Here is a 15,797-nt window from a genome sequence, read left to right on the forward strand (position 1 = left end):
AAATGCCTTCCTCCCCACTCCTTCCTTCTTCCTGGACTCAGCCTTACTCCCGGTTTTCTCTACCTCTTCCCTCTCCAGCAGCGCAGGGGTACAGGGAATGAGGGTTGTGGTCAGTTCATGATGTTTCTGCTGCTTCTTCCCCCACAGGGACAGGGGTCCTCACACTCTTCCCCTGCTCCAGCATGGGGTCCCTCCCACAGGAGACAGCCCTTCACAAACACAAAAGTGGGTCCTTCCCACAGGCTGCAGTTCCACATGAACTGCTCCAGCTTAGATCCTTCCCACGGGGCACGGCCCTTCAGGCACAGCCTGCCCCAGCATGGGTCCCCCCACGGGGTCACAAGTCCTGCCAGCAAACCCGCTCCAGCCTGGGCTCCTCTCCCCACAGGCCCACAGATCCTGCTAGGAGCCTGCTCCAGCGTGGGCCGCCCGTGGGTCACAGCTTCCCTCAGGCACCCAGCTGCTCTGGTGTGGGGTCCTCCAGGGGCTGCAAGTGGGGATTTGCTCCACCGTGGACCTCCATGGGCTGCAGCAGGACCGCCTGCCTCAGCCTGGGCTTCACCACAGGCTGCAGCGGAATCTCTGCTCCAGCACTTGAGGCACCTCCGACCCCTCCTTCTGCACTGGCCTGGGTATCTGCAGGGCTGTTTTTCTCACTCCTCTCTCTGCTGCTGTTGTTTCCCCATTTGTTTTTCTTTCTCCTTCTTAAATATATTACAGAGGTGCTGTCGCTGATGTGCTCAGCCTTAGCCAGCCAGCAGCAGGTCCATCTCAGAGCCAGTTGGCATTGGCTCCATCAGACATGGGGGAAGCTTCTAGCAGCTTCTCACAGAAGCCACCCCTGTAGCCTCCCTGCTACCACAACCTTGCCACACAAACAGAATACATTCCAATTAATTATTCTGTAGACAATTTTCATTTTCCTTTGTGCACAAGGGGCACAGGAGCAAAATGCATCTGCAAATTATGATGTGCTGTAAGTAATATAAAACCGTTAAGGGAAAACGTCAAACATAAGTATTTTTCCTCTCAAATGCTTTTAAGAGCTGAAAAGTTTTGTGGAACGGATCATCTGTAGCATCTGTATCTTCCCACCTCTGCTTTCCACAATGCAGCATGCCTGGCCTTGCACAGCACACAGCAACGTTATCCTCAGGCCAACACAAGGAGAGGGCGAGGTTGCACAGGTTGCCCTGTCTAACATTTGCATTAGTTTTGCCCCGTTTTCTTTTAAAGATGGTTCTTAGGAAAATGTCACTCTGCCCCATTAAGCCTTTCCTGTTTCTTCTCAACAATTAACAGCCCAACAATGGATTGATTTAACCTTCCTTCCTTGGAAATCATTTGACCTGTATGGCAAATTTTGTTTTGCATAAAACAGTTTCAGTCATACAACTATTTGTATTCTCCTTGCGCTTCTGTTGCTAATAAAGATTTATATTTGGCATGGATAAACAGCACCGAGTTGTTCTCTGTTATGAGTGTAGACAATCCTGTTTTCCTGTTAGGCCTCAAGAAGGAATCACAGCGGCACTGCAATAGGCTGTAAGACCCAGCTACCAGATTAGCTCAGCCTGGCCCAACTCTCAGGCAAATAAAATGCTCCATGCAATTGCTGCAGGAACCTCTGGGGTTCCACCAGTGGATCAAGAGAGAGTACTTCTGCAGAGAGCACCTGCTCCACCACTCTGAAACAGTGCTGAGTGGGGCCATGGCAGGCACAAGCTGTGGTAAGAATCCATCTGGGTTTGTCAAAGCACACACAGCAGAAGAGCCCATCACCTGTGCAACAGTACACACGCCAGGCTGCGCGAGCCATGACTGAAAACTCGGGCATGATATAAACAGTAGTTATTTTCTGTTGCTTGTAATCATCCTGTTTCTGTCGGTGGTGGGGGAGACAGAAGCCACAGAATTGGAGGGAGGGAACGGAGCAGGACAAGAAAATATACAACCTTAAGTAGAGGAAGAACAGCTGTCTGGGTTCAGGATGGAAGAACAGCAAATGCCAAGACACAGGCCTGTTCAGGACCATCGGCACAATGTCACTTCAGTTGTACGCATCTGGAAACTGCTCTGCAGAGCCCTGCTCCGCTGTGGTCCCTCTTCCTGTCAGTTCCACTAATTCTGAGTGCAAGATTAAAATGAGGTAGCAACAGGGCTAGACAGAATTATCTCAGAATACAGTGAAATCAAACTCTTCACCACACCTGTAAGGACACCTGCTTCTGCCCAGCTCAGCTGGGCCCCAGAGGGAGGAGGTAAGAGTAGCAACTGCTACTACTTCAGCTGAAGAGAGAAAGGAGAATCCTTACTTGTTCTGGTGATTGGAAAGAGCAGCTTTAGGTTTTGGGAAACAGAAACCTGGAAGTAGCAAGAACCAATATCATGTAATCTAGTTAACAGCCCCAACAAGACTCATCCTCATTAGGAAAGGACTATGAGACTGATGAGAGCCCAAGGGGTCACGTGGATTTATTTGCCAGAAGCAACGGTGATTGCCCACTGGGATGGGTGGCTGTACATCTCAGCATCATGAGAGCTGACCATTTCTTGAGGTTACAGTCCAGAGCTGACAAGCTTCAAGCCAATTCCTTGCTTTAGCCCATCAGTAGATGGCCCTGATGCTGCCCGCTCTCCGTAGCTGACAAACTCAGGCCATGCTGCTCCGAACACTACTGTTACTAAAGCACTGTTATGATTTGAGAGCTCCTGCCTGAAGGGTCCAGTTTCATCCAAGCATTTAGTATGACAGGGGAACATTTAAAAATGCTTCGCAGCGAGGTCACTAAAATGGAAAGAAACTTCCACTGTAGTTAAGAGTCAGAAGACACAGTGGTATCTCAGAAGCAAGCTAGGTGGTACAGAGCAGGTCATACTATGCACTGCTCCACATTTCAACTTTCTCAGCTATCAAATGCAGAGGACAGAAGCCATTTTCTATAAAGCTTATATAAATATACAGATGGAAATTGCAAAGAAAAGCCAGGACTTATTATGTAAAGATCCTGCTCTTCTACCATGGAGAGCTATTTCAACAGTCCTTTTGACCCAAGGGCAAGACACTCCCTTTCTATACAAAATTCTTTCTTCCAGTTTGGGCTGCCCTTGCATGTTTTACAGAGTACAGCACAGCAGGTTTTCAACAGCCTGCAAGATCTTTAAATGTTCGTATTTGCTGAAGAGAGATCACTGAATTATATTTGCTCTGAGTCAGGCTGACATAAGGATGAAGGGACAGCTCCATCCATCATGCATGTCCAATAAAACATCACACAAGTGAGAGAAGACAACAGATGCAAAACAGCAGGTGAGCCTAATGCTTCTATCCTAATAATCTGAATTAGGCAAGGGGCAAGCTGAGATGGGAAGAGCAGAACACCAGCAGCATGTGGAAAGGTGGGTGCCTGGGTCTTTGCATATGAGTAGCCTGGGTGAGCAACAGCCTTTTTGAGGCTCCGCATACCAGCAAGTGGAACATCACCTCCAGTCCACCTCTTTCAGTTGTGCAGGACTCAAAAATAGCACAGCATGCTCCACAACAAGGAGTATGGAATGGCCAAGCTCTCACAGCACCACAGATCCATGGTTACGATAGACTGCTCTTATGGCCCAGTCCACAGCTGCTTTCCTAGGCCACCGCCATCTCTGGGATCACCCTATCCAAAAGGATGGAAAAAAGCAATGCCTCTCCAGTACAGCTGGGGTTCCCGGGAGCTGTTACCTCTTGCCACCTTATTAGTGCAAGTTTTAGTTCTTCTCATACACATCTCCAGCTCCTCAGAACAGGAGGTGGTTTGTGAGAAACTGCTTGGTAGACAAGCAGCAGCACAGCAAAAGCAAACCACACCTGGGTTTACTTTAAAAACACACCTAAATGGGAGAGAAGGCCCTTGTCTGCTTCCTAACTCAGTCCCTCCACCTGCAGTTCCTGCGCTGTGATCCTGCTAAGAACTCAGAAGCAATCACTAGAGCAGTTGTAAAAACAGGCCAAAACAGAGGCTGAGCTCAGATATTCTCTCCATCTATGTCCTCAATCCTCCTTCACAGTCACCATAGAGCGCTTTACCTAGCAGAGAACATGGAAACTGACAGTAGAAGGTAAATGATCAGTACCCCGAACTCTTGCTGTTCCGGTAGCTTCCTCAGCTAAAAGCAAATCGACCCACCACCTCCACTCAAGCCTACAGTCAAGCACATCCCTCCACAGAACCCAGCCTGTACACCCTTTGCTGTCTGGAAGCTTTGACAGAGATGGGAAAAGAACAGTCTCATCTTCATTAGATGTCTAATTCCAGTCAGTTTCTGCTGCTATTAAAGATGTCAACTTCCATGTGATTTGTTATAAAGGATCCTTGTTGACAGTAAGGTGGGCAGAGGAGTCTGTTCCAGCAGGGTCCTGATGCTGTGAGGGGATGCTCTGCTGGTGTTTCTCAGGAAAATAGAGTGTTTTGTGAATCAGATTTTTGACAGCAGAAACGTCGTCTCTTTCTATGGAAAAGACACAGACACTTGTTAGGGATTCTCAACAGGCAGTACAAAGTCCCTCTTCCTCAAGAAGTACTTAGAACTCCAGTTCCCACCATGTCACCTACCAGCAGCCCCTTCCTCTCTTTTCCTATACATCCTTCACCCCTTCTGCACTCACCCACACCCAGCTGCTGCAAAAGACTTCCAAACTCTGGGTCACAATCCAGGATTTTCAACAGGTTGGTGGACTCCATTCTCTCCAGTTGCACATCCCAGTAGATGTAGATCTTCTGACTGAAGCTGACATAAACCAAGCAGGGGCTGTTGCTTCCTCCTTTGCATGCATAGAGGCCTGTAGAAAGCAAAAATGTGGTGATCTATTTCCAAGAGGACAAAGCAAATGGGTAACTTCTCATGACAAGGTACCAAAGCTGTTAGCAGAAAGCAGAGAGCACCTGGGGTGAGGGGCACAGACACGCACTTGGGTATACGAAGTCCCTTTGAGATAATCCAAGAAAGTCTCTCTAAACCGCTATTAATGTAGGGAACTTGCAGATTTGCAAGCTGCTTGTTGTAGGTCAGAGAGGGGACTGAGCAAAGCCAAGGCTTAGGCTGGGTCCACTGGGCTCCTTAAGTTTGCAAATCAAACAAGCAGTGGGGAAGACAAGACCACTGTAGCACTCCCAAAAAGGACAGGAAAAACCCCAAAACCATTCCAAACAAACCTCAGCATCATCTTTTCTCACCCCTGTTTTTCCCAGATGCTACCAGAGAAAAGACTAGTCGGGACTTCTGCAGTACACACACAGGGAAATTATTCCGCACTGCAGATAGACAAAGGATTCCAGGTCTCCCAGCGGGGAGCAGTAGCTTTGAGGGAGAAGTGCTGGGAGGGCTGGCTTTGCAGCCAGGCTCCCCACCTGCACAGAATGCACTGACGTTCTCGTCTGCTTGAAATCTGGCAACAGTCCGATCGTGGTCGATGATGTACGTCTGACCATCCCACGCACAGGCAATCACCTCCTCATGCCCGTTGCCCTGCAGGAACCATAAGGCAGCATATTAACACTTCTGGACATCTTGTCCAGACATTTTGCACTTGTCCAGTCTTTCTGCACTTGGAGACCATCTCTCCTTCTCTACCACAACCATTATGTGTCCTAAGAGGTCGCAGACAACTGAAGTATTAGCTGTGCGCAAAACCACTCAACTCTGCAGTAAGATAAAAGAGCAGCAGCTGGGGGGATGAAAATGTTCACAGCAGGATACTGGGCTCGCTAGGTCAAACAGGCAGACACAGCTCAACCTCTTGCAGGTGTACAGACTGACAAGAGTGCAGAATCCACCAGCACAGTCACTCTGTCATGCTGAGACCACCCCAGCCTTTCTCAGCTCAGTCGTACTCTCTCTGCCCTTCCTAAATTCATATACAAAAGCCATGTTGAGTTTTTGTCTTCATCCCTCCCAGTCCAATTCACAGATACTCACAGTAACATCCAACTTTTCCAGAGCAAACAGCTGGTGATCAACCTGCACAGACCAGAGCAGCTTGTCGGCTCCCTCCATGAGTTTCAATGTCCCTGAAGGGGGGAAAAAATAAAAAATAAATAAAGATTGTCTCAAAACTATTAAAAGGGAGCAAGATGCTTGCTAACACTGGACCCTGCACACTCCAACACAGAGCCTGCAAGCAGAGGGTTGAGCTCCATGGTATAGGCTGTCGTTGATAACAGATAACACAGTCTCAGTTCTGGGAAGGACAGCAGTCCGTTATCACATCATCAGTAACCGGGAAAAGCAGAAACATGGCAGCAGCCATACTAATTGGATTGTGCTCTAAGACAAGAAGAAAACAGCCCCAAACAGGATCCCGAAGTACAGTACTCAACAGATGTCACTTGAGACAGTGAGTAAATGAGAAGCTTCTCATGAAGTTTATTCATCTTCTGTGTCCCACAGATCACGTGATCACAGGACAGCATGGTGACAGGTACCAGCTGAGAGCTGGCTGGCTAGTAGCTTCTTGGCTACTAAAATCATACTGGATGCTTACCTAACACACCGTTTTTCTATCATCCAGAGATATTGTGATAGCACTGAGGGGGTGGGGGTGGCCATGAGAGAAAGGAACATAAACATGAAACTACCCTCACAGCACCCTCCGGCGCCACTAAGGCTCACGAGTGAACCACTGTGAGGCAGGAAGCCTTGCCACACGCAGAAACTTCAGAGTTCAGGCCCAAAGAATAACCAGAAATTCCCTAGCATAACATCATTGGGCAGGTAGACATCTGGTCCATGCAGGCCAGGCTACCTGTCTGGTAAGAGAGCAGCACAGCATCTTGTCTCCACACTTGGTTTTTATGACAGAACCCCAGCATTCAGCTCATTAGATTTAGTCCTGTTGCAGCCTGTCCTACCACTTCTCAGTCTGGGGCACAGCAGAAGAATCTGGCTCCAGGCCCGTGTGAGGCCAGCTCCTCCCTACCAATATTCAAGTTCCAGCATCCATTTCCTTTACTGCTTTTGAAAATAACCCAAGACCCCTCAAGTACAAAGACATATCTCTGCTGTAGTTTAGAGGCTCCTGTCTACACGAACGGCACTGTTGCACTGGCGTTTCAAACAGCCGTTTGACCACTGGGTGAGCTGGCAACTTAGGAGTCAGCAGACAGAAGTTCTAGTCTCACTCTCCCTCTCTGGCTTTCAGCATGCCTTTGGGCCAATGACCCAGCTTCTTCATTTTCCCTGCTGCTCACTGCAGCGTAACATTAATACTTCTACCCCCATAGGCCATGGGACCACACAAGCAATTAATGTTTGTAAAATGCTTTGAAATCCAGATGAAGAGACTGTACCAGGAGAGAGAAAGGCAGATATTACAGTAACAGTAAGCCTGCGCAATATCAAACCCAGTTCAGTAAGGAACAAAGACAGGCTCAGCCTTATTATGTTACATCATATCCTCAGATACAGGCACGTTATTATACGCCTGGTTTATGGGGGGACTTGGTGACAGTGACAACTCTTACCTTGGCTCCTGTCTTAGCTTTCATGCTTTCATATAAAGTACATCAGCAGGAGTCTTTGAATTAAATTCTCTTGCCTGACCCAGAAAGCATTTCTGAAGCGCAGCTCCCCCTTCTTTCAAAATTAAAAGCACTGAGCCCCTGGTTCCCTTCTTTGAATTAGTGACAGGCCCTGGCCATCCCACAGGCCTTTCTTCCAGGACAGTGCTAGGACTTACCATCCAGAGTACAGAGGGCAAAGAGACCCGAGCCAGTATTCTCACTGGAGCAGCCTGTAAGGCAAGAAGAGAATTACAGGAGTTGATGTAAATTTATGAGCATTGTCCCCTCCCTTTCCTGAAAAAGAAAAAAAAAAAAAAAAAAAAAAAAAAAAAAGAGAGAGATCGAAAAGAAGCAGATTCATCCTGCCTCTTTTTCTGACACTTTGCTTAGCAGATATCTGTAGATTCTTGCAACCAATTATACTCCATGCTAACTTTTATTTGTAGGGCACTGGCATCTCAAACCCCAAGACCTTTTCTTTGCACTGGTACAGGCATGTCTGGCTCTGCTGGCTGCTCCTAGGAGTTTGCCTGTACCACACATGCACCTGCAAGCCCACGGCAGTTCCAGTTTTAGTGGACTGTATCACATCCTCTCCAGGCTTCAGAAATGCACAAGCACTGGCAGGACCACCACAAAGGACAAGAACAGCTGAAGTCAAGCAACAGTATTACAACTGGACCCTCACTGTTTCTTTCAGGGACAGGAACATGGCCTTCAGCTGTTTTGGGAAGGTGCAGTATTGAAAGAAAAATAAAAGGAGAGGTCCCAGCAGAAGGACAAAAGCACCTCCATGGCAACTCCTATATGAGCCTGTGGAGATCAGGCTACCAACTCTATTGTTTTTGCTACAGCAAAATTGCACAGAAGCTGTGATCCTCTCCCAGCACACACTAGTCAGATGCCAGAGAGCCCTTGCTTTATGAGATTAGACACATGCCTTCACGCTCATCTACACACTTAGCCCTGGCCTTCCTGGGCTATGCTTACACAGACAGGAACTGCCTGCAAGCAGTAGCCTCTCCAAAGCCTGTATATAACAGCTGTGTGCAGGACAGCACTGACAGATGTGACTAGTTAAATATGAAGAGGAGACTCCCTTGACCGCTGGGCTACTTCAGCCCTTCAGTACACTCTCTACCTACCTACCAGTCACAAAAGACACGCAAGGTCAGGTTTTGAAAGTGGTATCACACTTGGCAGAGAAGGACTGGAGCCATATTCACCTACAGCTGCACTCAATCCTTTCAGTGACAACAAAGGAGAGATGCTAGCTCCTGGAGGCCTGCAGGAACCCAGGAAACCTGGCAGTCAGCGACAGGCCAGCAGAGCTGAAAGCAAATAGGCAGTTTCCCCTGAACGATGCAATACTGCAAGTGTACCTCTGCTGCCCATAGAGAGTTCCAAGCTACGACACCCTGCACACTCCCAGGATGCAGACTACCCTATTTCTGCAAATCAGCTTAAAGCAAAGTCAGCTGGCTGAGTGCTCTATTGCCCCTAGTTGACATTCATCCAGACAGGCTCTGGTTCAAAAGACTGGTCTGTAAGAGGGACACAGCAGATCAATATGGCATTCTTCAGCTGTTTCATTACTGATGGTCCAGCATCAGTGGCCTTTTCACAACCTCCTCTTCATCCCTTACTCTGTGTGCCTTCATTTTTCACAGGCACCTCTCATTAGATGCAAGGCTTTGTATGCAATGAAATAATTGATCATGTGCTCTGTTGACCACATTGCTCATAGCTGCACCTGAGATGCTGAAAACGTGACAAGCTTAGGATGTGGGGAGGGAAGGGTACTCTGGGCAAGGCAAAGGGAAGGGGTTTCAGCAGATTGCTCTTCTCCTCCAGCTCTAATTATGCTGGACAGCCTAAACTGTTCTCAGATAGCACTGCAGGGGGGTAACACTCAGACAGAGCAAATGCAGCAGAACTCCAGCCAGCTGCACATAAGAAAGTGACCTGCATTGGGAATTTTCTGCCTTCTTGTATTATGCCCGTATGGTCCAAGGGAGGGTGAAAGCTGCTTACTCTTCATAGGTCCCAAAACAGGATTCAGTAGGTACACCAGGCACAGGCCAGAGCCCAAAACAGTTACACAAACAGCTGTGTGTCAGGCCTGAGAGGAGCCAGCAGCTATGGAGAGTCTAGATACAACAGTTGAACAGAATACATTGGAAGGAGACAGAGGACGGTGCTATCAACGAAATACAGAAGCAGCTCTGAAGGGGTTGGGACTGTATAGGTGGAGGAAGAGCAGGATATAGCTGCCGGTTATTTGGAATCAAATGCTGAAAAGCACAAAAGCAAGAATAAAGATGAGACTATGGAAAGGAAGAGGTGCAGCTTGGGAACAAGAGGGCATAAGCTGCAGCCATGCAAAAGCAAAGATCAAGGACATCTGTAGGAGCAAGGCATGGCAGCCATTCAGGATGACTAAATGCAGCCAGTGGAGGCTGCAGAGAAACTGTTGTGCTAGGTGAAGAGTAAGAGCTACCCAGGGAAGGACAAAGGCTATAAAAAGCTCTAACGCAAATATCCAGCTGTCTTTTTTCACGAGCTGGCTAACAGAAGACATGTTCCTTCTGTTCTTGCAGCTACCTCCTAGTTATTTTTCAGCCATGGGAAATCTGATTTTATGTCGGACTGATGATTGAAAAACTATCGCGGCAACCATTGGGCCCCAGACCCCAAGCCCTAATCTCTCACCTCGACCAATGCTTCCAATTAGATGAGTGGAAACATTCTTGTTGTGAATCCGTCCAGATGTTTGGTGTAGAATAACATCTCGAACAGGGGCCTCACTAGGGAAAAACAGACAGACATCAGGGAAAAAGGCTGGGGAACCATGCCTAGGACAATCACAACAGCAGTGTACTCCAAAGCTTTACAAACCCAGAGACTGATACAGTTCGTGCATAGGTTAGCCCTTTAATGGCAAAGGCCAAGGAAAAGAATGCATGCCACCCCAAGTATGAAAAGAACCCCCTAATGCTTAAATAAGAAAACCAGAATGATTTGATGCATTTGAAAACTGGAAAGAGCTCAAAGAAAAAGAGAAAAAAAAGAAAAAAAAATATCAGTAAAACATATTCCAATCAAGGAAGACAATTTTTGTCATTACTGTCACATAAGCCTGGCCGCTTTTCACTTAACAAGTGTGTCTGCCTGGGGCTGAACAGGTTGGTCAAAGATCATGCCTGGGCCTGGCTTCTGGCTAGGAGGGTATCATTCCACTAAGGTCTCCGAGACATGAGGAAGACTTGCCCAGCTCCCCTCCTGCTGCAGTTTTCTGACTCTGCCTTAAAGTCTCACAGAACACCACAGAAGCATCTGAATTCCCTACAAGGGTCCCTCCAGTGCCAAGGACAACCACCTCACTGCCCATCCTGATTGCTCTAGTTGTGACTTACAGCACTGGCTGCCAGGGGGTCTCATTATGAAAACCTCCAACTACCTCACCTGGAAGAATGGAGTGAATGAACCCAGTGTCATCCTGGGCTTCAGACTAACTGGGCTTGGCCCAGCCTTCCAGTTGCTACCCTTCCCACCATTAGACAGGTCACCAGATTGCCTACTACTTTCTCTGGAGACCTAGGCCACTCATTTCCCTGCTTTAGCCCCAGCAGTGCCCCCCACCAAAAAAATGGTTTTGTATTATCCTTGCCCAATCCAAGGAGAAGACAGTGGGACACAAGGAAAGCACTAGTATTTATCTATGTGACAGAGACATGAAGAGTGCTCATGGAAGCTTGGGTGCAGATGGACTTCAGTTGTGCAATCCCAGCAGTATGGCAGCCCTTGCCCCGGCCGGAAAGGTGGTGGTGGTGTGGTGGTGCCCTGTTGTGATGGGCATCTACAGCAGAATCTCCTCATCTAGCCCGCGCAGTAATGCTCTTCACCTGCCTGCGGCAGAGCTGTCCCTTCCCTCTGTCGTAGCCTGCTGCTCAGAGTCCCAGGTGCACAGCAGAATGGCATAACCGCAGCCCGGCTGAGACACCATCAACTCCGGTGAGCCATCAGGGCCTGGGTTCACAGAGAGGCTGTCCACCTATACTAGCAAAAGAAAAACATGGAGAGTCAAACTGAGAACTTTAAACACCTCAGAAGGATTCACTGTGCTCCCTGACCTAAACTTGAATATAGCGGATCATCTTCTAGAGCTGAGCAGAAGTTGAACAAATTCAGCTAGAAGCAAAACATCCAAGTTACAGTAAAAGGTTATGCTTCCCTAACTAAAGCCACTTAAGAACAACACTAGTATTTTATACTAATGCTCTCTAGTTGGGCAAGAGCAACTGACTGTTTCCCAGACAAACCCACCAGCTGCTCCACACGTACAGGACAACCACTGGGCAAATCTCCCTTCAACCCACAAACAAGACAATCACTTTGTTCACAGGCCTGAGATTTTGTGCTGCTTCTCCTGGGAGAGCCACCTCTCGAAGACTGTATGACAAGTTCTGCTCTGAACATCCCATTTCCTTACCTGACCTTCTAGCAGCCATTTCTTCAACAGGAGTAGCTGCCCAGAGACATGGTCTGAACTGTCCGACAAGTCCTCCCAGCGGAAGGCACGTACTACCCTGTCAGTGTAACCCACCACCAACTCACACTTCCCATCTCCATCTGCAGGGAATACAAGAAGATAGACGCGCTCTCTCAGGCTTTCATAGCCCCAAGAGCCCCAACAGTCAGAAACCGCTGTGCTAGTTTCCATCAGGCAGCAACCCTGAGGATCCCAGTCCTGAAATGAGAACTCAAATACAATGGGAATTCAAAACACCCAGATGCTTCTCCCTCTCTCTCACAGTCCTCCATCTTCATACCCACAAACTCCCTCAACCCTACACTCCCACACCAGCTTCCCGGCTCACCTATGTCATTGATCAGCATGACCTTGGTGTTGGCAGGAATATGCTGCTTGAACACTGGCTTCTGCTCTTCTGCTGCTGCCAACTCATGGTGGCCCGAAGCATCTGGGTGTTTTGAAGTTGTCAGGTCGAAAAGATGAAACCAGCCTTCTGCACTCACTGCCACCACAAGATTCTAAGAGAGGAGAGGAAAAACATTTTCATTTTTCTTCTTTTATAAACTGCAGAAACTGTCCCACTGCAGGGTGCAGGAAGATACAAGGGTAGATCCATCAAGATCAATGACTCCTACAGGGGAACAGGATAAGGATTTTGGCCAGCATACAAACTACACAGGTACTGCAGGACCCTAATTTCTTGTTCATCTTTGTCAGACTAGGATATCAAGCTGATGTAAGTGTCCCCAAACAACATGTGGCTTTCTCAATGCTCACTTCAGCTCTACTCCCCACTGGAGCACACATAGCTACAGTATTTTAGGCAGGGTGCCTAAACCAGGACTTTTGGACTCAACGATCCTGGCTTAATCGCCAGAAATAGCAGTCCAGCAAAAAGAGTCGCGTTAGACCCAGTGGAATTTGCTTAGGAGTCTAGACTATTCTATGGCTCAACCTTGTTTAGATGACCTTAAATGCACACAGCCAAGCAGCAGAAGGGCCACGGCCCACAGCAGGGACCAGCACAGAGCAGGGCAAAAGCCACTGAGATAAAGGAGCAACCCTCAAATCACCAAAGCCTTGTGGTGCTTACACAGGGGTGTGTGGAAATCAGTAGTGCTCTCTGAAGATAGGATGGATTTCCTTTCTCACTAAAACCTACACATGGCTCACAGAAAGATACAGCTTGTCTCTAAACAGAAAACAGTTTTAGAACAGCAGTGCTAAAACTCTATGAACAAGGGAAAATCCTGAAAAGAAAGCACCTGCAACCTGTCCTCCTCCACGCTCAGGATATGACGTGACCCTCATCTCCCAAACACCTCTCCCATGCCCTACAGGCACAGCTGAGAAGAGTCTGGCTGCTCTCACCTTTCCTTTATTGCATACATCTCCGATTCCAACACATGTGAGCTGCAAGAGAAAAGAAGGCCATCCATGAGAGAAGGCAATCCAAAACAGCACTTTGGGCTAAGCCTCTGCCCTACCACCTCCTCTCTCATAAACCACCTCTTGAACTCTAAATGGCCTTTACAAGGACAAAGAGAGCGGAGTCAGGGACAGAAACACATCTGCCACACAACTGCCCAGAGCCCTGGGGGCAAAATTCACAGTGCACAGGAGCGGGATCCAGGTGGGACAGAAGCCCAGTTCCTGTATTCAGTACTTTGCTCATCAGTCCCAACCCATGGGGCTAGCTGCGGGCAAAAGCAAGGTCTTGCATAGCTACATGAAAAGCGTCAGAACCAGTTCTGGCTGCCACTCCCCTCTAGCCTATGTATTCCTAGACAGTGGTCAAGGATAGCTGGCTGCACATACACCAAAAGGCCCAACCACTTAAGAATTTTGTCAAGAACTGACCATTCCTTGGCATGATCGCACAGCCCAGGGTTTGCTGTCATCATTCTTGTAAACATAGAGTTTCCCGTTGGTGTCTCCCACCACTAGCTCATTCAGCTGTGAAAGAGAATCGGGTTAGTAAGAAGAAATCCACAATTACAGTAACAGTATTCCTACAGAGTAATAATTACAGAATTCATATTTAAAACTTAACTCTGTGGGAATAAGCAGCAAAGCAAAACAAGAGTTAAAGAGACGCCTCAAATCAATAGAGATGGTCTAGGAAAAAAATTTAAAAAGTCCTAATTTTACTCTCATGGATAAAAGCTGGAGAGCGACTCCTTAGAGCAATATCCCATTATCCAATGCTTCTCTAGTATTGCTTCAGAGTTGCATCTCTGACTGTTCTAACATCCTACTCTATCACCATCACCCCATCTTCCATCCTTCATTCTCGATTGACTTGATCTTTCTTGAATGACCTGAGGAAGATTACGGCAGGAAGGAAAATATAATCATCCAGAGAAAGCTACAAGAGCACAAGATTTACACTGGATGTTCAATCTCACCAATGAAGAAGTAAAGGTCTTTCAGAACGGTGATAATTTCTTTAAAGATGACTGCTAAAAAAAACCAGCTACCCCTGCTGATGAGCCTACTCCTGCTACCCTGTCTTCTGCATCACACCTCTGTGTATTTAGGTCGCATGCATTTCCTAACTCCCTGCACACGCTGTCCCACATGACACAACTTCTGACGGGAAAATTTATTTTATCATCTATGGTATGGTAGCCGTGACACTTTTCAGGACAGCAGGACAGGGCTGTAAAAGAACTTGGTTGTTGAGAAGAAGGGCCCGTTTACAGGTACGCGGTTACGCTAACCTCTTCCTAGTTACGGACACATCAGACCCATCAGAAACAAGTTTGTGGGGCTGACAGCACCACTCCTGGTGCACAGCCACCCGTCGTACGGGCCAAGAGACACCGACACTCGGCCCTGCCCCGCCGGCGATCCCCCGGGCCCCACCAAAGCAGCGCCCCCCCTCGGGGCCAGCCACCAACCCCCCGCCAGCTGGGGTCAGCCCGGGCCCCGCCGAGGGTGCCCAGCGTGCCCCAGGGGCTGCCAGCCCCCCCCAGCCGCGCCCAGAGCCACCCGAACAGCCGCCTTGCCAGGGACCTCTGGAGCCACCCAATGCCGCCCCCGCCTCCCCGCCGCCGCCCGCCCGTCCGCCAAGCGCCGAGGCGGGAAGCGCCGCCGCCGCCCGCAGGCCCCGGCTGCCAGCCCCGCCTCAGCCCCCAGCGCTCCCGCCCCATCGCCGGCCCCGGGGCGCCCCCGGCCGCTCCCCAGGCCCACCGAGCCCGGCTGCCCCGCCCCGCTGCTCGCTTCGCCTCGCCTCGGCCCCCCGCCCAAACCGGGCCCGGCACTGCGCCTGAGGAGGCGCTGCCTCCCGCGGCCCCCGCCCGCCCGGTCCCCGCCGCCGCCACCGCCCCCCGCCTCCACACCGTGTCGTTGTCGGCGTCCCCCAGGCAGATGGCGTGCGGGAAGAGGCTGCCGCCGAAGTCCAGCGCCACGCACTGCACGTAGCTGACGGAGCGCATCCCGCCGCCGCCGCAGCCACGCGCGGGGCCCGGCCTCTGGCCGAGGCGACGGCGGCTCCGCAGGGACAAACGCGGCCGCGGGACGGTGGCGCAGAGCGCGAGGATCACGTGGGGCGGGGCGGGGCGGCTGCGCTGGCTGGCGGCCCCTCCCCCCGGCGGCCACGCCCCCCGGCCCCTCAACGCGGCGGCGCCTCCGCTCGGGGCTCGGCCCCGCCGCCAGCCCAGCGGGAGCCGCGGCCGCGCACCGGCCCGCCAGGCCGCAGGTCCCAGCCCGCCCCGGGG

General features: G+C 49.7%; 1 protein-coding gene across 2 annotated transcripts; it reads right to left on the minus strand.

Annotated features, from left to right (window-relative positions):
• Nucleotides 1-2,450: 2,450 nt before the first annotated feature.
• On the minus strand, nucleotides 2,451-15,594 carry ITFG2 (integrin alpha FG-GAP repeat containing 2). Of its 2 annotated transcripts, XM_040595816.1 has the most exons (12): nucleotides 15,420-15,593; nucleotides 13,936-14,031; nucleotides 13,447-13,488; nucleotides 12,422-12,593; nucleotides 12,034-12,173; nucleotides 11,447-11,595; nucleotides 10,254-10,348; nucleotides 7,718-7,771; nucleotides 5,959-6,050; nucleotides 5,391-5,508; nucleotides 4,649-4,822; nucleotides 2,451-4,491 (listed from the first exon to the last, which is right to left on the minus strand). In XM_040595816.1, the coding sequence occupies exons 1-12, from the start codon at nucleotides 15,513-15,515 to the stop codon at nucleotides 4,343-4,345; spliced, it is 1,377 nt and encodes a 458-aa protein (XP_040451750.1). In that variant the 5' UTR covers nucleotides 15,516-15,593; the 3' UTR covers nucleotides 2,451-4,342. The 2 variants fall into 2 exon arrangements, with proteins under 2 accessions (XP_040451750.1, XP_040451751.1); XM_040595817.1 differs by lacking the exons at nucleotides 13,447-13,488; nucleotides 13,936-14,031 and having other exon boundaries at nucleotides 15,420-15,594.
• Nucleotides 15,595-15,797: the final 203 nt, after the last annotated feature.

Source organism: Falco naumanni, chromosome 5 (assembly GCF_017639655.2).
Source record: "Falco naumanni isolate bFalNau1 chromosome 5, bFalNau1.pat, whole genome shotgun sequence".
Classification (NCBI taxonomy): Eukaryota; Metazoa; Chordata; class Aves; order Falconiformes; family Falconidae; genus Falco; species Falco naumanni.